This window comes from Arachis stenosperma, chromosome 10 (assembly GCF_014773155.1).
Source record: "Arachis stenosperma cultivar V10309 chromosome 10, arast.V10309.gnm1.PFL2, whole genome shotgun sequence".
Taxonomy (NCBI): Eukaryota; Viridiplantae; Streptophyta; class Magnoliopsida; order Fabales; family Fabaceae; genus Arachis; species Arachis stenosperma.
In genome coordinates, this window is record NC_080386.1 from 55,512,871 (window position 1) to 55,540,403 (window position 27,533).

A 27,533-nucleotide genomic window follows, 5' to 3' on the forward strand; every position below is an offset into this window, starting at 1 on the left:
ACTCATGAACCTCAATAAGAGCATGAGGAATTCCCTCATCAAGAAATCCCTGAGATACTTCAAGGGATACATTTTCCTCCATACAATTATTAGGAGCAACTACGGATATGAGCACCAAAATCACTAGGGATCAAGCAACAGAGGCAAGGAAGAGACATAGAGGAGCTCAAAAACAAAGAGGAGCTCAAGAACACCATTTGTCCTTCAAGAAGAAGGCGCCACCCTCACTAAGGTGTATTCATTCATTAACTTCCTTGTTCTTATCTCTCTGTTTTTTGGTTTTATGCTATATGTTTGTCTATGTTTTGAGTCTTTACTACATGATCATTAGTATTTAGTAACTATATCTTAAGGCTATGAATAATTCCATGAATCCTTCACCTCTCTTAGAAAAAATGTTTCTAATACAAAAGAACTAGAAGTACATGAGTTTCAAATTCATCCTTGAAATTAGTTTAATTATATTGATGTGGTGGCAATACTTTTTATTTTCTGAATGAATGCATGAACAATGCATATTTTTGATCTTGTTGTTTATGAATGTTAAAATTGTTGGCCCTTGAAAGAATGATGAACAAAGAGAAATGTTATTGATAATCTGAAAAATCATGAAATTGATTCTTGAAGCAAGAAAAAGCCGTGAATAAAAAGCTTGCGAAAAAAAAACAACAAAAGAAAAAAATAAAAGAAAAAGAAAAAACAAGTAGAAAAAGCCAATAGCCCTTAAAACCAAAAGGCAAAGGTAAAAAAGATCCAAGGCTTTGAGCATTAATAGATAGGAGGGCCCAAGGAAATAAATCCAGGCCTAAGCGGCTAAATCAAGCTGTCCCTAACCATATGCTTGTGGCATGCAGGTCCAAGTGAAAAGCTTGAGACTGAGTGGTTAAAGTCGTGATCCAAAGTAAAAGAGTGTGCTTAAGAACTCTGGACACCTCTAATTGGGGACTTTAGCAAAGTTAAGTCACAATCTGAAAAGGTTCACCCAGTTATGTGTCTGTGGCATTTATGTATCCGGTGGTAGTATTGGAAAACGAAGTGCTTAGGGCCACGGCCAAGACTCATAAAGTAGCTGTGTTCAAGAATCAACATACTAAACTAAGAGAATCAATAACACTATCTGAATTCTGAGTTCCTATAGATTTCAATCATTCTAAACTTCAAAGGATAAAGTGAGATGCCAAAATTGTTCAGAAGCAAAATGCTACTAGTCCCGCTCATCTAATTAGAACTAAGCTTCATTGATATTTTGGAATTTATAGTATATTATCGTCTTTTGGGGACAAGCAACAATTTAAGTTTGGTGTTGTGATGAGGGGATAATTTATACGCTTTTTGGCATTATTTTTAGGTAGTTTTTAGTAGGTTCTAGCTACTTTTTAGTATGTTTTTATTAGTTTTCATGCAAAATTTATATTTCTGGACTTTACTATGAGTTCGTGTGTTTTTCTGTGATTTCAGGTATTTTCTGGCTGAAATTGAGGGATCTGAGTAAAAATCTGATTCAGGCTGAAAAAGGACTGCTGATGTTGTTGGATTCTGACCTTCCTGCACTCGAAATAAAATTGTTGGAGCTACAGAAGTTCAATTGGCACGCCCTTACTTGGGTTGGAAAGTAGACATCTAGGGCTTTCCAGCAATATATAATAGTTCATACTTTTCTTGAAGATAAATGACGTAAACTGGCGTTTAACGTCAGTTCCATGTTGCATTCTGGCGTTGAACGCCAGAAACCGGTTGCAAGTTGGAGTTAAACGCCAGAAACAGGTTACAACCTGACGTTTAACTCCGGAAACAGCCCAAGCACGTGAGAAGCTTAAGTCTCAGCACTAGCACACGCCAAGTGGGCCCTAGAAGTGGATTTCTGCACTATCTATCTTAGTTTACTCATTTTCTATAAACCTAGGTTACTAGTTTAGTATTTAAAAAACTTTTAGAGATTTATTCTGTACCTCATGACATTTTTAGATCTGAACTTTGTATTCTCTGACGGCATGAGTCTCTAAACTCCATTGTCGAGGGTGAGGAGCTCTGTAGCGTCTCGATGAATTAATGCAATTATTTATGTTTTATTTTCAAAAACGCTTGTTTCTCTTTAAGATGTTCATTCATACTTAACCATGATGAAGGTGATGATCCGTGACACTCGTCACCATTCTCAATCTATGAACGCATGCCTGACAACCACCTCCGTTCTACCTTCGATTGAATGAATATCTCTTGGATTCCTTAATCAGAGTCTTCGTGGTATAAGCTAGAATCCATTGGCAGCATCCTTGAGAATCCGGAAAGTCTAAACCTTGTCTGTGGTATTCCGAATAGAATTTAGGGATTGGATGACTGTGACGAGCTTCAAACTCACGAGTGTTGGGCGTTGTGACAGGCGCAAAAGGATCAATGGATCCTATTCCGACATGATCGAGAACCGACAGATGATTAGCCATATGGTAACAGCGCACATGGACCATTTTCACTGATAGGACGGATGGTAGCCATTAACAACGGTGACCCACCAACACACAGCTTGCCATAAAAAGAACCTCGCGTGCGTGAAGAAGATGACAGTAGGAAAGCAGAGATTCAGAAGACAAAGCATCTCCAAAACTCTAACACACTCTCCATTACTGCGTAACAATTACTCATTTCATGCTCTTTCACTTTTTACAATTGAGGCTAAATAACGCTATTGGTATCCTGACTAAGAATAATAAGATAACCATAGCTTGCTTTAAACCAACAATCTCCGTGGGATCGACCCTTACTCACATAAGGTATTACTTGGACGACCCAGTGCACTTGCTGGTTAGTTGTGTGGAATTACATAGTGTGAGTGTAATTTTCGTGCACCAAACACCAAACTTGTTGTCCACTATATGTTGCATACAAAGGTATACCTAAGTATTTGTCAAAGTTGATTCGAAATTCATGAATCTTGCTTTATTAACTACTATTAAAGGTATAAAGATAAGGATATAAAACATGGGTTGCCTCGCAAGAAGCGCTTCTTTAACGTCATTAGCTTGACGGTTGGCCTTCTTCAGGGTGGTTGATAGTGCCTCAAGTCTTCCCCTCTCGTAGTGAATCTATCTCCAGTTGCTTCATTGAGAATCTCTACATGTTTTAAGGATATGATCTTACTGATGGTATACACCTGAGGTAGCTGAGATGGAATGGTGGGGAGATGAGGTGGGATTATTGGATGATGGGCAGATATCACTTTATCTCCTGGAGAGAAGTTCTCTGTAGGGATCTTTTTGTTCCTCCATCCTCTTGGCATCTTTTTTCTCCCTTCCTCTGGTGATTCCTTACTCCTGGTTGCTTCTCTTCTAAGGAACACCTTGTTGCTGGTCTCAGCTAGCTCCTGTGGGTTCAGCTCACCCCTGGGTTTTCCTTGGCTGTTGTAGCATCTGACTATCTTGTTTATCAACACTTGGGGTTTCCAGATGCCCTGTTTGTGTTTCCTTGCTTGTTTCTTCCAGAGGTGTCATGTTATGATCATCCTTTAGTTCATGGTTTTCTTGCTCTGCTTCTTGTGAGGGTCTGAAGACATTGAAGATAAGTTGTTCATCATGTATCCTCAATATTAGCTCTCCTCGCTCCACATCTACAAGTGCTCTGGCCGTGGCTCGGAACGGTCTCCCCAGGATGATTGGATGGATATGACTCTCTTCCATCTCCAGGACAACAAAATATGTGGGAAGGAAGTAGTTCCCAACCTTCACCAACACGTTTTCAACTACTCCTATTGCTTGCCTTTGAGTTTTGTCAGCCAATTGTATGATTACATCTGTGGGTGTCAGCTCATTGATTTGGAGCTTCTTCATGAGGGATAATGGCATTAAGTTGATGCTTGCTCCTAGGTCACAAAGTCCTCTATCAATCCTGGTTTCCCCTATAGCGCAGGGAATGTGAAAACTCCCTGGGTCCTTCCTTTTTGTAAGCAACTCTGTTTGAATGAAGGGCACTGCACTCCTTATTCATCACTATCGTTTGCCCACCCTTCAGTGAATTCTTCTTGGTTAACAGCTCCTTCATACACTTAATGTATGAGGGAATTTGTTGGAGAGCCTTGGTGAATGGTATGTTTACATGGAGAGATGCAAACATGTCGAGGAATCTTGAGTATACTTTCCCTTCTACACCACCTTTGAGTCTTTGGGGAAATGGTGCTCTAGGTGCATAGGGGTTCAATACTTCCTTCTCCTCTAGCTGTTTTCTTTGTGTAGGCTCACTTCCGTGGTCTTTCTCGTCTGGATGCGCTCTTGAACCACCTTGGAGGTGCCCTGATGGTTTTTTCACTTCTTCCAAATTCTCCCCATCACTTATAGTGACCATCTTACATTCTTCCCATCTCACCTTCTTTGCTTCTCCTCTCGAATTTTTCTCAGTGTCGGGATGAACAAAAGCAATCTATAGGTGTCATGATGAACACCATTAGATTTCACAATATTGCATATTCTTAGGAAGGTGGTCAAATGTTGATTAGGGTCTTCTTAGGTGCCTCCTCCGAATGAACAGTTGTTCTGGACAAAGGGGATGAGCTGGGGCTTCAGTTCAAAGTCATTGGCATGTATGGTTGGTTTTTGGATACTATTTCCACAGTTTCCAGGATTTGGGTTAATATAAGAACCTAGAACTCTTCTCTTCTGCCCAGCATGATCTACTGGACCTTCTCTGGCACAGTTGTATGTCTCCTCCTCATGTTGGTTTTCCATGTTCTCCTCCATGTCTGTCTCAAAATCCTCCTCTTATTCCTTAGTACCAATGACCCTCTTCCCTCTTGCTTCCCTCCTTAATCTAAGAAAGGTCCTCTCAGGTTTAGATTCAAAGGAGGTTAAAGCTCCTCTTCTTCTACATGTCATACAATTAGCAGATTACACAAGCAAGAGAAAAGTGAAGAAATCACTCTTGTTAAGGTTACTGTTAGTGTGAGTAAAGCAATTTATCAAACAGTTAGTGGATTAGTTGACAGAGTTGTAAATTAACTGAGAAAATAAAACAAAAGAAAATAATAAATGAAAATGGCTGAGACTGAAAGTAAATAACAGAAACAAAATAAATGAAACAAAAGAAAATTGCTCAATCTAGTTATTCTCTAATTTAATCATTGTCGATACAAAATCAATCCTCGGCAACGGCGCCATAAACTTGATGCACGAAAACTTGTCTCTCAACAAGTTTCCCTTCGACAAGTATACCGAATTGTCGTCAAGTAAAAACTCACAATAGAGTGAGGTCAAATCCTACAGGGATTGATTGGTCCAGCAACTTTAATTAGAGAAGTGTTCTAGTCAAGCTAAGCCAAATTGAGTGAGAATTGTAGAAAATTAAAGGCGGGAAAGATAAATGACATGGAATATAAATTTGCATAATATTAAATGGGGAATTGGGGAGATGAGCATGAAAGTAAATAACAGAAAATAAAGAAAATGGGTAAGATCAGAGATGGGGAATTCATTGGGCTTAGGAGATGTTGCATTCTCCAGATCAAGTTCATCTTCATCTCTTCCTCAATAAATGCATTCGTTGATCTCCTTGGCAATCTTAGGTGATTGGATCCCAATTCCTTGGCAACCCAATCTCTCTAAGCTTGAACAATTTCCCAATTTTTTTATTTAATTTCTCATGAGAAGAGATGAAGTTTGGTCATTGATTATACCACACACCTTCATAGATCAAAGTATTGGTAGGATTACATGTCACGATATCCATCCAACCCCCAACCTAATCCAATGTGAGAAAGCAATTCTAGCATGATCTCCTCATTCCTCTTCCAAGGCTCAGAGCAGATCCAATTATGGAGAGTTTCTTTTCCAAGATAACCAACCAATTGGTTGAAGACCGAAAGCTTTCTAGCAAAATCAAGAGAAAAGAAAGAGGAAGAAAAATGAAAACTATAATTGATCCATCAAATTACAACAGAGCTCCCTATCCCAATGAAAGGGGTTTAGTTGTTCATAGCTCTGGGAATGGAATGCGTAAAAGAAAAGTGCATTGTAAAGTAACTAGAATTTGTAGAGAAAGTAAATATACAGAGTGTAACTCCCAATAATGCCAAGCTCCCTTCTAGTTCAAAATTACTCCTATATATGCTACTCTTCTGATCTTCTAGTTAGCTCTCCAAGACTTGGATATGGGCCTTTAATCTTCAGTTGAAGCAGTTACAGTCTTCAGTGGGCTCAGCTTTGCTTGCAGAAAAAGAGTGAGTCAGATATGGCATGCAGTTAGTCAGGACGTTAGTGGTGTTAACGTTAAGTGTAGATTCTGGTTCGAAGACGTTAAGTGACACTAACTTTTGTCACTAACGTCCCAACCCGAATGAGCCACGTTAACTTCAACATTAGTGCCACTAATGTGACCACTAACGTAGCCTTTTTGTCCTTCGCTAGCGTTGATGTGCGGAAAATGATCCGACACAAAACTCACCGGCAAGTGTACCGGGTCGCATCAAGTAATAATAACTCACATGAGTGAGGTCGATCCCACAGGGATTGAAGGATTGAGCAATTTTAGTTTAGTGGTTGGTTTAGTCAAGCGAATTAAGTTTTGGTTGAGTGGTTTGTATTTAACAGAAGCTAAATTGCTTGGAATGTAAAGGGGGAAGGGAAAATTGCAGTAAATTAAAGAGCAGGAAAGTAAACTTGCAGAATCTTAAAGAACAAGAAAGTAAATGACTGAAACTTAAAGTGCAAGAAATGTAAATTGCAGTAACTTAAATTGCACGGAATATAAACTGCTTGAATGTAAAAGGGATTTGAGGACAGGGATTTCAGAATTTAAACAAGAGAAATTGAATTGCAACAATCAATATAACAGAAATTGAATTAGAAGCAATTAGAATTCAAACAGAAGGAAATTAAATGCAGCAAAGGTTCACAGAAGAACCAAAAGTAAATTGAGACCTCAGGACTCCAGAGACTAGGTAGCTAAGCCTAGATCTCAATTGCCTTCCCAGATCTAAGATCACAAAGCAATTAACAAGAAATTGAAGAAGAAGCAGTAAAGGAAATGTGTTTGAATTCAATTATGCAGAAATGAAATCAAAGAGATTTTGAATGGAGATTGAGACAGAATTTCCTCAATTCTTCACACCCAAAACTCAAAACAAGAAAAGTAAAAGTGCCCAAGCAAGAATGAGGAAGAAGAGAGATCAATTCTCCTTCCCAATTCTCTGAAATCCCAGTGAAGTCACCAAGAGAAGTTGCAAAATTCAAAGTTCCCAAGAAAGTGCCCAATTCAAAAGTCAAATAAAAGGTGAAAAGTAAAAGTGAAAGTCAAAGTCCTAATTACATCAAACTAACTCCTATTTATACACTTTCTATTCTTGGATCTTGGGATTTGGATGGGCTTTTGATTTGGTGAAGAAATGAATTTTATTGGATTTTTAATCCAATTTTAGCCCATGAAGGATTGCTTCCAGGAGGCTGCCCTGCCCTTGTGGAGGGCAGGGCAGGATTTGGTGCGTGCGGCTATGGTGCGGGCGTGGTGCGTTGGTGTGCGCTGCAGGATGCTGCCCTGCCCTCGCGGAGGGCAGGGCAGAAAAGTTTGGTGCGCCAGATTGGTGCCTTGGTGCGCTGCTGGTGCTGCCGAATGATGCCCTTGGTGCGCCAGGTTGGTGCGCCTGTGTGCCACAACAAAATGCTGCCCTGCCCTCGCGGAGGGCAGGGCAGTGATTCCAAACTGAAGTCCCGCGTTCGAGACATGGTTGGAACGCACGCTACTCATTTTCCTTGGCTTTCTTGGCACCATAATCAAGCCTAGTTCCTTGCTTCTTCCTTGTTCTGTGTTCGACTCTTGTGGCATGCAATGGTGAACTTTTCCTTTGAATTTTTCCTTTTGGAGAGCCCGATACTGCCCTTGTGGAGAGCAGGGCAAGGTTTTTCCTTCCTTTAATCCAAGGCACCATTTTGTGCTCTGCCCTTGTCGTGGGCAGGGCAGAGTTGCCTAGCAAGCTTTGTTCACTTATGTTGCCCTCCTAGAGGGCAGTGTGCCCTTGTGGAGGGCAATGCTTGCCTTCCTCATTTTGTGCGCTACACTTCTTCTCTCTTTGACCACATTTTCTTCTCCTTGGGCCACACTTCCTTAGGCCACGCTTTTCCTTTTTTTTCTTTTCTTCACCTACAATAAACCAAAACAACCACTCAAAGTATCACTAAATTCAAGAGGCTTATAAATCAATTAAAATTCAATTAAATTTAGCTTAAACCTCATGAGTTAACATTAATTTCATGGTGGTTGTTTGATTTAAAGAAGTTATGCATTTTCATTCCAAATCACTTACTTAGGATGCAAGAAAGTGCATAAAGACTAACAAAACAAGTAAAATTAGCTTGAAAAATGGGTATATGATGACTAGTCATCACAACACCAAACTTAAATCTTGCTTGTCCCCAAGCAAGCATCAAAACTAAGAGAAATTGAAATGAACAAGAAAAGGACACATATCCTTATTAGGCATATAGCAGAACTTGATTTTTGGGGTCTTCATGCAGACAATGATAACTCAAGTTATTGTTTGCTGTTACATAGTATACATTTTTCATCAAAGGTTTGCTAAACTTGCTGTTATAAGACTTGCTCTTTAATCACTCCCTTGCTAACTTTTCTTTCTTATAATGCTTAACAAGCTTATTCTTTTGGAGGTTTGGTGTCTAATGTTGCAGTAATAGCCTCTGGCTTTAATTTTTTTTTCTTTTACTCAACATCTTTCCACCACAGACACATGGCTCACTAATTCTTCCTAGGATCATTGATGCCCAGCATCTCTTTGGATAACTAAATGTTCTGTATCTAAGTTGCTCTTTATTGTGGACTTTCAATTGGCCATCCCAAATCAGTTGATCTAAGTGACCGGGTTTTAAAATACCCCTTAGAATTTACTCATCCAAGCATATCTTAGTACAAGAACACCACAGGCATGTGTCCTAGGGTCCAAGCTATTGGTGTCCAACCTTTATTCTTTGTTTTTCTTGCCACTTTGGCTTTTTCTTCTTCCTTTTCTTTCTTATTTTTGTTTTTGTTCTCAAGGGCTTTTTATTTATTGATGAGGACTTTTATAACAGCAAGCCAACTCACACTTGAATGAGAATGAGATTATGCAACAATTATTTCATGAGTTATGCATTTAATCAAACATATATACTAAAAATTAACTTCCATTCTACTTATGCAACATTAGATATTTCACTTTTCAATTCAAACCAAATCTCTTTTATTCAAGCATATGGGAAACAAAACAAAATTAAAGCTAAGTGATGAATGACAAGCATTATGCAGATTTAGCATAATCAAACAATTTCACTTGCAACTAATTAAACACTTTAGCAGGATATATAATGGTTCCCATGTTCATAATAATATACAGCAGCAAGGATCAAGTTTAGATACAACCTTTGAAGTTGCAGCCTTTTGATTTTTCCTTCTGCTGTGTTTTCTTTGAGTTAAGATGCACAATAGCTTCAATTGTTAGCTCATGTCCTGCATAATTCTCAAAGTTGCTTGCTTCTCAAGCCCTTAAGTGTATGGTTAGTATGCATAAATAGAGTGTGGCTCTTGGATTTATTTTGGTGTGTGAACACCAAACTTAATTGTTTGCCACTGTCTCAGATGCAACAAGTTAACCATATTTGAAACCCTGTGTCCTTGCTAAAGGTTATGGAATCAAAGCTAGAAAGCAGTTAAATAGTTGAATAATTTGTCTGATTGCTTGGAGCTAGCATTATGCAAGAAGTGAGAATGTGCTTTTAAGTGAGATTTTTGGTGGAACACCAAACTTAGAATCCTTCATTCTCCCTTAAATTATTTTGGTGTGCAACACCAAACTTAGCTCCTTGCAATGCATACCAATTATTCAACATTTTTATTGAAAAAGCTATGAAAAGAAAACTATCTCAGGTTGGGTTGCCTCCCAACAAGCGCTCTTTTATTGTCACTAGCTTGACATCTTCTGTTCTGCTGATCATGGAGGTTGAAAATCACAGTGCCTTAGCTTGTCTTTCTTCACTGTGAACTTCCTTCTGGTTTCCTCTTTGATGACCTCTATAAATTCTTGTGGAAGGATCTTAGTCACAATGTAGTGATCAGACAACTGTGGGGACACCTTCATGGTTTGAATATTGATCATCACTCTATCCCCTAGTGAAAAATTTCCAGTGGGGATTTTCTGCTTTTCTTTAGTTCTATCCTCTGTCTCTCCTTGAAAGAATTCCTTGTTGTGTTTTTGTTGGCTGGTACTTCCTTTGTCCAGTATTTTCTCATTGTCCTCTATGATCCTTTTCCATCCATCCTTCTTTGTAGCATCTTCGTTGTTGGTTGGTTTGTCTTTAATGGTTTTGAGGAAGGTATTTGGTTTCTTTTCACCCATTTCTGCAAAGTACTTCGCCAGTTGAGCTATCTGCTCCTCGATTCCTCTGATTAACATCTCTTGGTTCCTTGTTGTTTCCTCTTGGTGTTTCATCATTCTCTCTATTAGGATCTCCAAGTCTGTGATTCTCTGAGAGTCTTGTGAGATTGGTTGGTTATGAGATGTTAAAGGTTGGAACGGTGGGTGTGGTGGTGGCATGTAGTGGTTGTTATTGCTGTAATGGTGTTTTTGCTGGTTTGAGAAATTGGGGTTGTTGTAATTGAAGTTCCTTGGTTCGTGATTTTGGATTTCAGTCCTTCTCCAGTTGGAGTGAGTCTGGCAGTGTGTGTTTTGTGAGTATTGGCTTTGATTGGCATTGGTGGATAAGTGATGTTGGTTGTTTGTGGTCATGGATTTGCCCTGGTTGAAATTTCTATGTTCTTGATATCGGGCCTCCCCCATTCTTAGATAAGAATGAGGTCTCCATGGTGGAAATTTGGTATTCACTGCAGCGGACTGCAGACCATCAACTTTTCCATCCCTCACCCCCATGTGTTGCTGTGTTTGATGGTGCGTTTGATTGTTCAGGTTCATGGATGCCTTCATTCCTTCAAGTTTCATTACTTCTTTTTCCGAAATTACATTCTGTGGTTTCTCGCATGAGTGTTGGTTGATGACTCCTTTGTCATTGAAATTTGCAATTCCTTGGGTAGTTATTGTTGCTTTGAGTAGGCCATCTGAGAAGTAATCCACTGCTTTTCTTGTTTCTGGGGTTAGTCCTTCATAAAAAACTCGGAAGCCCACTTTATCAGTTGCTTTCTTGTATCTTTCCCAGGCTTTGAAAAGTGGTTCTTCCTCCCCTTGTGTGAATAGATGTTCCTCCTCTTTCAACTGGATGATCTGTCTGGATGGGGTGAATTTGGTCAGAAATTTGGTGACCAAATCATCCCAACTAGTGATACTTCCTTGGGGAAAAGTTTCAAACCATTGTGCAGCTTCACCCTTTAATGAGAAAGGGAATAACAGGATCTTATAAGTGTCATGATCTGGACCATCAGTTTTGACAGCATTACAAGTCTTCAGAAAAGTGGATATGTGCTGCTGAGGATCTTCCGATGGATTTCCGTCATAAGAACAATTGTTCTTGATGAGTGTAATAAGTGGTGGCTTCATGTCATGATACTCTTTGTCTGTAGAAACTTGATTTCCTGTGGTACGCAAACAATTTGGATGACCAAACAACAGCACGCTTGAGAATTGAGTGCAGTTAATTGAGATAAATTGTTAGTGAGTTAATAGAGGCAATTTCTCAAACAGTTAGTATGTTAGTGAAACAGAAAAGAAAAAAAAATGCTTAATCTAGACCTCCACTTCACTTAATCATTGTCAATCTATTTCAATCCCCGGCAACGGCGCCAAAAACTTGATGTGCAGAAAACGATCCGACACAAAACTCACCAGCAAGTGTACCGGGTCGCATCAAGTAATAATAACTCACATGAGTGAGGTCGATCCCACAGGGATTGAAGGATTGAGCAATTTTAGTTTAGTGGTTGGTTTAGTCAAGCGAATTAAGTTTTGGTTGAGTGGTTTGTATTTAACAGAAGCTAAATTGCTTGGAATGTAAAGGGGGAAGGGAAAATTGCAGTAAATTAAAGAGCAGGAAAGTAAACTTGCAGAATCTTAAAGAACAAGAAAGTAAATGACTGAAACTTAAAGTGCAAGAAATGTAAATTGCAGTAACTTAAATTGCAAGGAATATAAACTGCTTGAATGTAAAAGGGATTTGAGGACAGGGATTTCAGAATTTAAACAAGAGAAATTGAATTGCAACAATCAATAGAACAGAAATTGAATTAGAAGAATTTAGAATTCAAACAGAAGGAAATTAAATGCAGCAAAGGTTCACAGAAGAACCAAAAGTAAATTGAGACCTCAGGACTCCAGAGACTAGGTAGCTAAGCCTAGATCTCAATTGCCTTCCCAGATCTAAGATCACAAAGCAATTAACAAGAAATTGAAGAAGAAGCAGTAAAGGAAATGTGTTTGAATTCAATTATGCAGAAATGAAATCAAAGAGATTTTGAATGGAGATTGAGACAGAATTTCCTCAATTCTTCACACCCAAAACTCAAAACAAGAAAAGTAAAAGTGCCCAAGCAAGAACGAGGAAGAAGAGAGATCAATTCTCCTCCCCAATTCTCTGAAATCTCAGTGAAGTCACCAAGAGAAGTTGCAAAATTCAAAGTTCCCAAGAAAGTGCCCAATTCAAAAGTCAAATAAAAGGTGAAAAGTAAAAGTGAAAGTCAAAGTCCTAATTACATCAAACTAACTCCTATTTATACACTTTCTATTCTTGGATCTTGGGATTTGGATGGGCTTTTGATTTGGTGAAGAAATGAATTTTATTGGATTTTTAATCCAATTTTAGCCCATGAAGGATTGCTTCCAGGAGGCTGCCCTGCCCTTGTGGAGGGCAGGGCAGGATTTGGTGCGTGCGGCTATGGTGCGGGCGTGGTGCGTTGGTGTGCGCTGCAGGATGCTGCCCTGCCCTCGCGGAGGGCAGGGCAGAAAAGTTTGGTGCGCCAGATTGGTGCCTTGGTGCGCTGCTGGTGCTGCCGAATGATGCCGTTGGTGCGCCAGGTTGGTGCGCTTGTGTGCCACAACAAAATGCTGCCCTGCCCTCGCGGAGGGCAGGGCAGTGTTTCCAAACTGAAGTCCCGCGTTCGAGACATGGTTGGAATGCACGCTACTCATTTTCCTTGGCTTTCTTGGCACCATAATCAAGCCTAGTTCCTTGCTTCTTCCTTGTTCCGTGTTCGACTCTTGTGGCATGCAATGGTGAACTTTTCCTTTGAAATTTTCCTTTTGGAGAGCCCGATACTGCCCTTGTGGAGGGCAGGGCAAGGTTTTTCCTTCCTTTAATCCAAGGCACCATTTTGTGCTCTGCCCTTGTCGTGGGCAGGGCAGAGTTGCCTAGCAAGCTTTGTTCACTTATGTTGCCCTCCTAGAGGGCAGTGTGCCCTTGTGGAGGGCAATGCTTGCCTTCCTCATTTTGTGCGCCACACTTCTTCTCTCTTTGACCACATTTTCTTCTCCTTGGGCCACACTTCCTTAGGCCACGCTTTTCCTTTTTTTTTCTTTTCTTCACCTACAATAAACCAAAACAACCACTCAAAGTATCACTAAATTCAATAGGCTTATAAATCAATTAAAATTCAATTAAATTTAGCTTAAACCTCATGAGTTAACATTAATTTCATGGTGGTTGTTTGATTTAAAGAAGTTATGCATTTTCATTCCAAATCACTTACTTAGGATGCAAGAAAGTGCATAAAGACTAACAAAACAAGTAAAATTAGCTTGAAAAATGGGTATATGATGACTAGTCATCAAGCGTTTTTGGCACTAACTTTTCCAATAACACTGCTCCTTGTCCCTTTCTCCTACATTAATGGTCCACGTTAGTGTAACTAACGTGACCCTTAATGCAGGCATGCCAAGTCTCGAGGGCGTTAGTGACACTAACTTTGTCACTAACGCTACAAAACGCCCCCTCTTCCACGTTAGTGCTTCACGTTAATAGCATTAACGTGGCCACTAATGTGGGTATACTTGCCATCTCTAACGTTAGTGACAAAGTTAGTGTCACTAACGTTGGCACATCATTCCTTGCTCCACGTTACCATTCACGTTAGTGGCCTTAACGTGGCCACTAATGTAGGTAATCTTGGCCTAGTCCAACGTTAGTGACAAAGTTAGTGTCACTAACGTTGGCGATCTCTTCTTATTCCACGTTAGAGTTCACGTTAATTGGCTTAATGTGGCTCTTAACATGGTTATGTGTGGCCTTTGAAACGTTAGTGGTGTTAACTTTACCACTAACGTTGGAGCTTCCTCTTCCTTCCACGTTAGTTCCCTCGTTAATGTAACTAACGTGGTAACTAACGTGGGCTGTGATGGTTTTCGAGGGCATTAATGGTGATAACTATACCACTAACGTTGCAAGTTTGCTCCCTTTCCACGTTAGTAAACGTGACTACTAACGTGGCTGCTAACATGGTTCTTCTATGCCTCCTTTGTCCTGAAATCAAACAAACAAGGTGCATCAAAGCTTTGTTCCAGGTCATAAAATCTTGCACTATATAAATTGGCATTCAATTCATGCATTATTCTCATGAAATCATGTAAAGTTCACAATGTTTGCTTGAATCAAGATGTAACTGTATATTTATCCAAAACTTGCTTATTATCTAAGAAAATGCATGAAACTGTCTAAAAAAGTAAAGAAAAGACTAGTGAAACTGGCCAAAATGCCCTGGCATCACAACCCTAAACCATAAACCCCCAACCCCAAAACCATAAACCCTAAACCCTAAACCCTACACCCTAAAACCTAAACCACAAACCCTAATGCCTAAAGCCTAAACCATAAAACCTCAACCCCAAACCATAAACCCTAAACCGTAAACCCTACACCTAAACCATAAACCACAAACCCAAAAGCCTAAACCCTAAATGCTAAACCATAAACCCTCAACACCAAACCATAAACCCTAAACCCTAAACCCTACACCATAAACCATAAACCACAAACCCTAAAGAATAAACCTTAAACCCTATACCCTAAATCCTAAACCCTAAATGCTCAATCCCAAACCATAAACCCTAAACCGTAAACCCTAAGCCACAAACCCTAAAGCCCAACACCAAACCATATACCCTAAACCCTACATCCTAAACCCCAAATCCTAAACCAGAAACTATAAACCCAAACCCTAAACCATAAACCCTATTGCCTAAATCCCAAACCATAACCTTAAACCCTAAATGCTAAACCCTAAATCCTAAACCATCAACCCTCAAGAGTAAACCGTTAACCCTAAACCCCAAATCCTAAACCTAAAACCACAAATTCCAACCGTAAACCACAAACCGCAAACCATAAACCATAAACCCTAAGGCCTAAATCCCAAACCATAAACCCTAAACCCTAAATCCAAAACCCTAAACACTAAACCATAAACCACTAACCCTAAAGCCTAAACCGTAATTCATAACCCCTAAACCCTACGGCCTAAACCATAAACCCTAATCCATAAACACTAAATCATAAACTCCAAACCCTCAAACGTAAACCTTAAAACATAAACCCTACACCCTAAACCTTAAACCCTAAACCCTAATCCCTCAACCCTAAACCCTAAAACATAAACTCTAAACCATAAACCATCAACGCTAAAGCCTAAAGCCTAAACTCCAAACCCTAAAGCCCTAAACCATAAAGCCTGAACCCTAAACCACAAACCCAAACCTATAAACCCTAAACCTAAATCCATAAACCCTCAACCCCAAACCATAAATGCTAAACCCTAAACCATACACCCTAAACCACAAAACCTAAATCCTAGCTAAACCCTAAACCATAAACCATCAACCTCAAACCATAAACCCTAAACCATAAACCACAAATACAAAAGCCTAAACCCGAAACTATAAACCCTAAACCGTAAACTATGAACCCTCAACCCCAAACCCTAAGCCCTAAATCCTACACCCTAAAGCATAAATCCTAAACCATAAACCCTCAACCCCAAACCATAAACCGTAAACCCTAAACCCTACACCATAAACCATAAATGCCAAACTCTAAACCCTAAACCACAAACCCAAAAGCACTATCACTAAACCCTAAACCCTGAAGCCTAAACCCTAAAGCCGAAACCTTAAACCCTAAACCCCAAACCCTAAAGACTAAATCCTAAACCGTAAAGCCTAAACCTTAAACCACAAACACTATAGTAAAGCCTAAACCGTAAATTAGAAACCCTAAACCCTAAACACTAAACCATAAACCCTAATCCATAAACCTTAAAGCCTAAACAATAAACAATGAAGCCTCAACCCCAAAAGATAAACCCTAAACCCTATACCCTAAACCATAAACCACAAACCCTAAAACCTAGACCATAAACCCTAAAGCCCAAACACTAAACTCTAAACCCTAAATCCTAAACTCTAAACCCAAAAACCTAAAGCCTCAACCCAAAACCCTAAAGCCTAAAGCCTAAACCGCGAACACTAAAACCTAAACTCTAAACTATATACCCTACACCCTTGACAACGGCCAAATTGCATAGGTTAGGAATTTCCCATCAAAATATAATTGGCGTTGTATGTATAGTCCTAACCTGACAATTTGACCATCAATCAAATGAATAATCAAAGGATGTCACAATCAATATAAAATAACCGAGATCAAAAGTAATTCAACCTCGGGTCATTCTCCCTAGGAGTTGCAATGAAATGTACATTTATTGGCTATAAGAGAGAGCATGAGAATTGGGAATGCAAGAGAGAAGCAAGGAATGTAAATGGCTAGAAAGTAGATGATCATGCAAGGAAATTAAAAGAAAGCAAATAAACATGCAAGGAATGTAAATGGCAACTCTTGGCAAGAATTGGGGAGTTTAGGTTTCCTATCCTAGTTGTGGACTACAAACATGGCAATTGTGTGTAATCAATCCAAAGTAGTCAATCCTCCTTGAGAATTAGTCAAAAGAGTGTAATTGATCTCAATCCATAAGTCCTAGTCAACTCACTAATTAACTTAGTGAAAGACTAGCGTCAATGGAAACCAAACCAATTAACTATTCTCACACAATGCGGAATGGACATCCATAACTCAATTCCACCCAAACATCCAATTTCTCAACCAAAAGTGTGAAAACTAAACATGCAAGAAATTAAACATCAAGGCAATAAAAGTCAATGCAATTAAATGCAAGGAAAAGAAACTTAGAATGAAAGAAACCTCTTGGTAAGTAATTGAGAGCTAAGGTTACCTATCCTAGCCATTAACCACAAACACATGATGATTATGAAGAGTTAATCCTACTTAGTCATTCATAACATCGAGGATAAGACAAGTAGGCATAGTTAATTTCAATTCCTAAGTCCTATGTCAACACTAGGGGGTCATATAGAGTCAAGGGAGACCAAATCAACTAACAACTCTAATGTATCAAACAAGGATGGACATTAATGACTCAAGGATCACCAAAGTCATCAATTTCAAGCCAAGAGTGGAGAAAAACTAAGTAAAAGCTAAGCCAAGCATTTTATCAAACACTTGGTGTGCATGAAAATAAAATAATATTAAATTACATAGAAAATAAAAGCATTTTATCATGTTATGTTTTTCTATGCTTTTTCATACAAGAAATTGATGATTAGTGCTTAAATATTGAATGCTTTTGTGCCTAAATGGTATATTTCTTTGATCTTTGATTTTATAAACTTTGTAGAAAATAATAGAAGGAGAAGCAATAAAAGCACTAAAAGGAAGAATCATAATCCCATGGTGGCAAAAGAGTTGGAAACAAACTCAGAGAGGCTTATGAGTTAAGCAAAGAGGATTTGCAACCCTGACCTCTTCACATTCCAACAAGATTAACTTGAGCTACAAAACTCTAAATGAGGTGATTTTAGTGGCATTGAAAAGTAGACATATAGCGCTTCCTAAGCATATATGGCACTGCATGGTGGACACTAAATCTGAGGGAGAAAACTTGCCCCGAAAGTGCATAGATGAACATGGTATCAACCTGCAGTAAGGCCAGCTGACCTCTTCACCTTCCAAGGAGGATAACTTGAGATGCAAAGCTTGGAATGATGCGCTCTCAATTGCATTGGAAGATAGACAATCAGAGCTCTCTAACCATATATAATAGTATGGGGTGAACTTCAAGGATAGGCCTCAGAAGCTGGCGCTAAGTTTGGCCTCTAAATAGTGCCCAAAACACTACCTTTTGTTAGTGAACGCAACGCTCTTTCTATGAGCGCTATGTTTTCTTAGTGAGCGCTACGCTTTGAGCGCCAGGGCCTCCAAATAGCACGACCATGCCTTCTTCAAAGGACCATAACTGAGCTACAGATGTTCGATTGATGCGCTTCCAGTTGCATTGGAAAGCTGACATTCAGCGCTTTCCAACGATATATAGCAATCCATATTTTGAATGAAATTGAAGCACAAGTGAAAGGCATCTTTAAGGCCCGAAAATCAAGTATAGCACTCATAAAATGAAGCAACCAAGGATCGAAGAGGGGAACCAAGGCATCATGTGTAGCGCTACGTTACTTCTTTTAACTTTTTTGTGATTTCAAGCTTGGGGAGGAAGCTTGTGCTGGCCATACACTAATGAGCGCTTGATGAGCGGATAATTTGTACGCCTTTTGGCATTATTTTAGTATGTTTTTAGTAGATTTAGTTAAGTTTTTAGTATATTTTTATTAGTTTTTAGTTAAAATTCACTTTTCTGGACTTTACTATGGGTTTGTGTGTTTTTCTATGATTTCAGGTATTTTCTGGCTGAAATTGAGGGACTTGAGCAAAAATCTGATTCAGAGACTGAAAAGGACTGCAGATGCTGTTGGATTCTGACCTCCCTGCACTCGAAGTGGATTTTCTGGAGCTACAGAAGTCCAATTGGCGCGCTCTCAACGGCGTTGGAAAGTAAACATTCTGGGCTTTCCAGCAATATATGATAGTCCATACTTTGCCCAAGATTTGATGGCCCAAACCGGCGTTCAAAGTCACCTTCAGAATTCCCACCGTTAAACGCCGGAACTGGCACCAAACTGGGAGTTAAACGCCCAAACTGGCATAAAAGCTGGCGTTTAACTCCAAGAAGAGTCTCTACACGAAAATGCTTCAATGCTCAGCCCATGCACACACCAAGTGGGCCCGGAAGTGGATTTTTATGTCATTTACTCATCTTTGTAATTCTTAAGCTACTAGTTCTCTATAAATAGGACCTTTTGCTATTGTATTTTTCATCTTGGTAGCTATCTTTAGTCTTATGCTATCTTAGATCATGGGGCTGGCCTCATGGCCATGCCTAGACCTTGTTCTTATGTATTTTCAACGGTGGAGTTTCTACACACCATAGATTAAGGTGTGGAGCTCTGCTGTACCTCGAGTATTAATGCAATTACTATTGTTCTTCTATTCAATTCAGCTTGTTCTTGCTCCAAGATATCACTTGTTCTTCAACTTGATGAATGTGATGATCCGTGACACTCATCATCATTCTTACCTATGAACGTGTGACTGACAACCACCTCCGTTCTACCTTAGATTGGGTGGATATCTCTTGGATTCCTGATACACGACGCATGGTTGCTGCTCACCTGACAACCGAGCGCTTGCCTGACAAACGAGCCAGCCATTCTGTGAGATCAGAGTCTTCGTGGTATAAGCTAGAATTGATGGCGGCATTCAAGAGAATCCGGAAGGTCTAAACCTTGTCTGTGGTATTCTGAATAGGATTGAATGATTGAATGACTGTGACGTGCTTCAAACTCACGATTGTGGGGCGTTAGTGACAGACGCAAAAAAATCACTGGATTCTATTCCGACATGATCGAGAACCGACAGCTGGATAGCCGTGCCGTGATAGGGTGCGTTGAACATTTCCACTGAGAGGACGGGAGGTAGCCACTAACAACGGTGAAACCCTACATACAGCTTGCCATGGAAAGGAGTAAGAAGGATTGAATGAAGACAGTAGGAAAGCAGAGAGACGGAAGGAACAAAGCATCTCCATTCGCTTATCTGAAGTTCTCACCAATGAACTGCATAAGTATCTCTATCCTTATCTTTATGTTTTATTCATATATCACCCATAACCATTTGAGTCTGCCTGACTGAGATTTACAAGGTGACCATAGCTTGCTTCATACCAACAATCTCCGTGGGATCGACCCTTACTCGCGTAAGGTTTATTACTTGGACGACCCAGTGCACTTGCTGGTTAGTTGTGCGAAGTTATGTTTATGCCATGGTATTGAGCACCAAGTCTTTGGGGCCATTACTAGGGATTATTTGAGTTGTGAAAAGTACTGATCACAATTTTGTGCACCAAGTTTTTGGCGCCGTTGTCGGGGATTGTTTCGAATATGGACAACTGACGGTTCATCTTGTTGCTTAGATTAGGTATTTTTTTTTTCAGAATTTCTTTAAGAATGAATTCTAGAGTTTCATGATGATCTGTTGAAATCTGGCTGGCTGTGAAGCCATGTCTAATCTTATTGGACCGAGGTTTCAACTTATCATCACAAGAGCTTGTTGATTTCTATCAATCTTGCTGTTGAAGCAATGATCTGCTAAGGCTTGGCTGGCCATTGGCCATGTCTAGTGTTTTGGACCGGAGCTTTCTTTGAAAGCTTCGCTGGCTGTGAAGCCATGTCTAATTCCTGGACTGGAGTCTTAGACTAGCATTGCAATGATTCCTGGAATTCTAATTAAGAATTCTGAAACCTTTATTTTCTTTTTTCATATAATTTTCGAAAAAGCACAAAAAATTACAAAATCATAAAAACAAAAAAATTATTTTATGTTTCTTGTTTAAGTCTAGTGTCTTATTTTAAGTTTGGTGTCTTGCATGCATTGTTTATTTGATCTTGGTTCTATTTTCAAGTCAATAATACAGAGAACTGAAGACTCAGTACATGCAGCAGAGGAATTACACAGAAAAAGCTGGACGTTCAAAACGCCCAGTGAAGAAGGAAAACTGGCGTTTAAACGCCAGCCAGGATACCTGGTTGGGCATTTAACGCCCAAAAGGGTAGCATTTTGGGCATTAAACGCCAGAATGGATACTGTTCATACCCTGACCGAGCTCTCCAAACTCGGGAAGTTCGCAGAAGGTCCGACCTCGTCCCAAAGGCCCACGCCTAAGGTCGGACCTCGGACAAATAAAGAAGAAGGCCCATCAAAAGGAACGAAGCCCAAAACCTAAAGGCCGAAAAAGGCCTAGGAAAGGCGGTTCCACAAAAGATAGAGATAAGACTCCCAAAGATAAGATAAGATAAGAATATCTTATCCAGGGAAGATCACGACCAACCACTATAAATACACTGGAGCACCCAGGTATAACTTATACTCTAATTCTACTCAATATCTGCTTGGACCCATGCTAACTTAAGCATCGGAGTGTCATTGCAGGTACAACCCCCAGCCGCTCAGCACACCAAGCTCGGGTCACGGAACCCCTACCTCGGGTCTTGCCAGACGACCGATCTACACGTTTCAGGTAACCCTCGGAACATTGGCGCCGTTGCCGGGGACCCTGGAAGTCATCCCTTTACCATGGCGGACGACCCTCCCAACAATAACCACGCTACATCAGAACAAGAAGAGGAAATTGACACCGGAGAACGACCGGACAGCCCTCTATCACCACGCACTCCAGGAGGAAACAAACAGAATCGCCCAAAGACATCATTTCCAAACAAAAATCCATAAAATCCCGAAAAAGAAGAGAGCTCAGAAATTCTAGAAGCAGTACGGGCACAGCAAAACCGACTGAAACAACTCGAAGAGGACATAAAAAAGCAGAAAGAAACTGAACAAGATTTGAGAAGGGAAGCTCGCAAGCGCAGAGAGTTAGAAGAAAAGCTGCGGAAGATAGAGGCCGAGTTGAAAGACCGGACGGAACGCGGCACCACCCCCGAAAACAACCATGATCCCTTCACGCAAGAGATCATGAAGGAGAAGGTACCGCGAAACTTCAAACCACCTGATATGGATCTCTACGACGGCACCACCGACCCAAGTCACCACCTCAGCAACTTCCGAAGCAGAATGTACCTGGTCGACGCCTCCGACGCGATTCGGTGCAAAGCCTTCCCCACCACTCTCACCAAGTCGGCCATGAAGTGGTTCGACAACCTGCCACCAGGATCAATCTCCAGCTTCGAGGACCTAACCAAAAAATTCCTAACAAGGTTCTCTATTCAAAAGGACAAGGCAAAACATGCCCCCAGTCTACTCGGGATCAAACAGGGTAACCAAGAAACTCTCCGAGAATACATGGAGCGATTCAACAAAGCCTGCCTGGACATACAACACTTGCCCACTGAAGCAGCCATCATGGGACTAGCAAACGGCCTAAAAGAAGGACCATTTAGCCAATCCCTATCCAAACGATACCCGACCTCCTTATACGAGGTGCAAGAGCGGGCAGAAAAATATATCAACATGGAGGAAACCTCCCAGCTAAGAGACTCTTCTAGGAAGGAATCAACCTACCCACTCCGAGACCGAGATCGAGAACAGAAAAAGAAAGAAGAGTCCAACTCGGACAAACCACGGAAGTACCATAGCTACACCCCCCTCCGAGTTTCCCTGGTAGACGTCTACAGAGAAGTATGCCACACCGAAAAAATCCCACCGCCCCGACCTTTAAAACACAAGAGAGCGGGGAGAGATCGGTCCGAATACTGTGAATACCACAAGCTCTACGGTCATTCTACTAATGACTGCCACGACCTGAAGAATGTTATAGAAAAGCTAGCCAGAGAAGGAAAACTCGACAGATACATAGCGGAAAAAGGAGAAGAGACCAAAAAGAGAAGGAGGGGAGATAACGAGGATCGGGCCGAACAGACCCTGCGAACCCTGAAAGGCACATACACATGATAAACGGAGGTTTTGCAGGCGGAGGAACATCCAGATCCTCGCGAAAAAGACACCTCAAAGAGATCTATCATGTCCGAGAAGACAATCCCCTGCCCGAGCTGCCAACCATCTCATTTACCCAAGAAGATGCTCAGGGGATAATACCCGGCCACGATGATCCTATGGTGATCACCATTATCCTAGCAAACGCCAACTTACATCGAACCCTGATTGACCAAGGAAGCTCAGCAGATATCCTGTTCAAAGCGGCCTTCGACAAGCTCGGACTTGAAGAAAAAGAGCTAAAGGCCTATCCCTCCGACCTATTTGGGCTAAGGGACACCCCGATCCACCCCTTAGGATACATCTCGCTACACACTACCTTCGGAAGAGGCGAGCAATCTAAAACGTTAAGCATCGACTACATTATAGTCGACGTTACCTCAGCATACAATGCCCTCATTGGGCGACCAACCCTAAACAGACTGGCAGCTGTGGTCTCAACCCCACACCTCTGTATGAAGTTCCCTACCGCAAAGGGAATCGCCACCCTAAAAGGCGACCAAAAATTAGCACGGCGATGCTACAACGAAAGTCTAAGCCTAAAAGGGAAAGAAGTCAACACAATAGAACTCGGGCGAGTTCAAACCCGAGAAGACCTTCGGCCACAACCAGAGGGAGAAACCGAAAGGATCCAAATCGGGAACACACCTGAAAAAGTAACAAACATTGGAGCAAACCTCGAAGCAGGCCTAAAGGAGGAACTCATAACCCTCTTAAGGGAGAATTCCGACCTCTTCGCCTGGAAGGCCTCCGACATGCCAGGCATAAGTCCCGACCTGATGTGCCATAAGCTATCAGTATACCCGGGATCCAGACCCGTCCAACAGAGACGCCGGAAGCTCGGACCCGAGCGCATGCAGGCAATAGAAGAACAGGTACAAGCACTGCTAGATGCAGGATTCATTAGGGAAGTAAAATATCCCCTATGGCTCGCAAACGTGGTCCTGGTAAAAAAGCCCAACGGAAAATGGAGGATGTGCGTCGATTACACGGATCTCAACAAAGCCTGCCCCAAAGACCCATATCCACTACCAAACATCGACGCCTTAGTCGACGCAGCCTCAGGCTACAGATATCTCTCCTTCATGGATGCATACTCGGGATACAATCAAATCCGATGTACGGACCCGACCAAGAAAAGACCTCGTTCATAACCCCAAGGGCAAACTACTGCTACGTAGTAATGCCCTTCGGGCTGAAGAACGTCGGGGCAACCTACCAGAGGCTAATGAACAAAGTATTCTCAGAGCACATCGGGCTACAGCTAGAAGTGTACGTCGACGATATGCTGGTAAAGACACAAGAAGACAGAAACTTGGTTCCCGACCTCACAAGTGTCTTCGGCACCCTCAGGAAACACAACATGAGACTTAACCCGACCAAGTGCACCTTCGCCGCAGAAGCCGGAAAGTTCTTAGGCTTCATGCTGACTCAAAGAGGCATCGAAGCAAACCCGGACAAATGCCAAGCGATACTCAAAATGAAGAGCCCGACGTGTGTCAAAGAAGTACAACAACTAAATGGAAGGCTAGCCGCCCTATCAAGATTCTTGGCAGGATCAGCGATAAAATCACTACCTCTCTACTCACTCCTAAAGAAAGGGAAACCCTTCTCATGGACCCCGGAGTGCGAAAAAGCCTTCCAAGAATTCAAGGAATTCCTCGGGCAGCCACCAATCCTAACCCGACCTTTAAAAGGGGAAGAGCTCGTATTATACCTCTCGGTCGGACATCGGGCAGTTGCTTCAGCATTAATACGAGAAAATGACCAAGGACAACACCCATATACTTCGTAAGCAAGGCACTACAAGGGGCCGAATTAAACTATCAGAAAATAGAGAAATTCGCCTACGCCCTAGTATTCACGGCTCGGAGGCTCCGTCCCTACTTTCAAGCCCACACCATCAAAGTCCGGACGAACCAACCCATGAGACACATCCTACAAAAAACAGACATGGCAGGACGAATCCTACAATGGGCGGTGGAACTGTCCGAGTTCGACCTCCACTATGAAGCCCGGACTGCCATAAAATCTCAATATCTAGCCGACTTCATCGCAGAATATACTGAGACCCCGGGAACCCCACTCTCGTGGAATCTGTATGTCGACGGGTCCTCAAACAAAGCAGGAAGCAGAGCCGGTGTTATACTCGAAAGCGACCAAGGAACACGGATAGAGCTATCCTTAAAATTTGAGTTCCAGGCTTCAAACAACCAAGCCGAATACGAGGCCCTACTAGCAGGACTAAAGCTAGCCGAAGAGGTCGGAGCCCAGAGAATCACGATCTTCAGCGACTCCCAGGTCGTCACATCACAAGTAAATGGAAGTTACCAGGCCAAAGACCCTACTATGAAAAAATACCTGGACCAAACACAGGCACAATTACGACACTTCCCGGAAATACAAATCCAGCACATACCTCGGGAACAAAATGCCCGGGCAGACGCCCTCTCGAAGCTCGCTAGCACCAAGCCCGGAGGCAACAACAGAAGTCTTCTCCAAGAAACCCTACAATCTCCCTCCGTGCTAAGAGAGGAAGAAACGTTAAATATATCCAACCAACAGCAAGGATGGATGACCCCCATACTCAACTACCTGAAGTCAGGAACTCTCCCCATAGAAAGAAAAGAAGCTAAAAGGCTTACAAAGGACGCCCAGAATTATACGCTAATTCACGACGTATTATACAGAAGAGGATTCTCAAACCCCCTCCTTAGGTGCGTTCCGACCTCAGAAACAAAGGGCGTCCTCGAAGAAGTCCACGAAGGCATGTGTGGGAACCATCTCGGAGCTCGGGCACTATCCAAGAAAGTAGTCAGGGCCGGGTTCTACTGGCCGACCTTACAAAGAGACGCAACAGAGTTTGTGAAAATATGCCCCCCTGCCAAAAACACGCCAATTTTCACAAGGCACCGCCCGAAGACCTTATCAGCATCACTGCGCCATGGCCCTTCGCAAAATGAGGACTCGACCTACTCGGCCCGTTTCCACAAGGACCGGGGCAAGTCAAATACCTCATAGTAGGGGTCGACTACTTCACAAAGTGGATCGAAGCCGAACCCTTAGCCACTATTACGGCTCAGAAAAGCCGTAAATTCCTATACAAAAACATCGTCACGAGGTTCGGAGTCCCCTACTCCATCACAACAGACAATGGAACACAGTTCACATCGGTCGAGCACCCACAAGCCAATGGACAAGCAGAGGCTGCAAATAAAGTCATCTTGGCCGGGTTAAAGCGAAGACTCCAAGAGGCCAAAGGGGCGTGGGCCGACGAACTCCCCCAGGTACTATGGGCATATCGGACAACCCCGCACTCTACAACGGGAGAATCCCCATTCCGGCTAGCTTACGGGATGGAGGCAATGATTCCTATCGAAATAGATGAAGGGTCGCCCAGAGTCATCTTCTACAACGAAAGAGGCAACCCACAGGCACAAAGGGAAGAACTCGACCTCCTCCCCGAGGTCCGAGAAAGAGCCCGAATCCGAGAAGAAGCCTTAAAACGGCGAACGGCCCTCAGATACAATCAAAAGGTAATAAAGCGAAGCTTCTCCAGTCACGACCTGATTCTAATCCGAAATGACATCGGAACACAAAAGTCGGGAGAAGGAAAGCTAGCCGCAAATTGGAAAGGGCCCTACAAGGTAACAGAAGTCTTAGGGACAGGCTACTACAAAATATCCGACCTAGAAGGCAATGAGCTGCCCAGGACCTGGCACGCCTGTAATCTAAGACGGTACTACAGCTAGAAAAACTTAACCCGAGGTGTACTCTTTTTCCCTACAAGGGTTTTTTAATGAAACACCCGGTTAAGTAGGATACCCGACCTAAAGGGTAAACACTTTGTAAATATTCTTTCTTTTTAATACTAATCAAATTTCTCTATTTTCTCTTCCTCATGATGAAGCAAATCCTAGAAAGTACCCCACCAAGGCGCATTAATTTATGCTCGGCAAAACGTAAAAAATCATTTGCCAAGAGACCATACAAGGTCGGCAAAGATAAAGCGACGAGGTTCAAATTAATGTGAGAAGTTATAAAGTAACTCTGAAATGGCTCGAAAAGCCAAATAAAAAAGAGGTTACAAAAATAACTTAAAAAGGCCGACCAAACGACGAAGTCGGACCCAACAAAGGGAAAAGTTATAAAGTAACTCTAAAATGGCTCAAAAAGCCAAATAAAAAGAGATTACAGAAATAACTCAAAAGAACCGACCAACGACAAAGTCGGACCTAACAAAAAGGAGGTACTCGAGCACCCGATGTCCGAGAAAAAGCTCGGCCCGAGAAAGAAGCCTTAAAACGGCAAGAACCAGGATTTCGAAAAACGCTTACTAAAAAGTTGCTTTACAAAAAGCAACTAAAAAGTACAAAGCGAAAAGAACGAAATCGAAAGAAGTTTCAAAACGCTAGCTAAAAAGTTGTTATCCGAAAAACAACTAAAAAGCACGAAAGCGGAGACATAAAGTCAAAACGCTAGCTAAAAGTTGTTATCCGAAAAACAACTAAAAAGCACGAAAGCGGAGACATAAAGTCAAAACGCTAGCTAAAAAGTTGTTATCCGAAAAACAACTAAAAAGCACGAAAGCGGAGACATAAAGTCAAAACGCTAGCTAAAAAGTTGTTATCCGAAAAACAACTAAAAAGCACGGAAGCGGAAACATAA

At 41.6% G+C, this 27,533-nt stretch overlaps 1 protein-coding gene across 1 annotated transcript; it reads right to left on the reverse strand.

Moving 5' to 3' along the window:
* Window positions 1–3,371: 3,371 nt before the first annotated feature.
* Window positions 3,372–3,836, reverse strand: LOC130957104 (uncharacterized). Its single transcript, XM_057883996.1, has one exon. It carries the CDS (start codon window positions 3,834–3,836, stop codon window positions 3,372–3,374), a length of 465 nt encoding a protein of 154 aa, XP_057739979.1.
* Window positions 3,837–27,533: the final 23,697 nt, after the last annotated feature.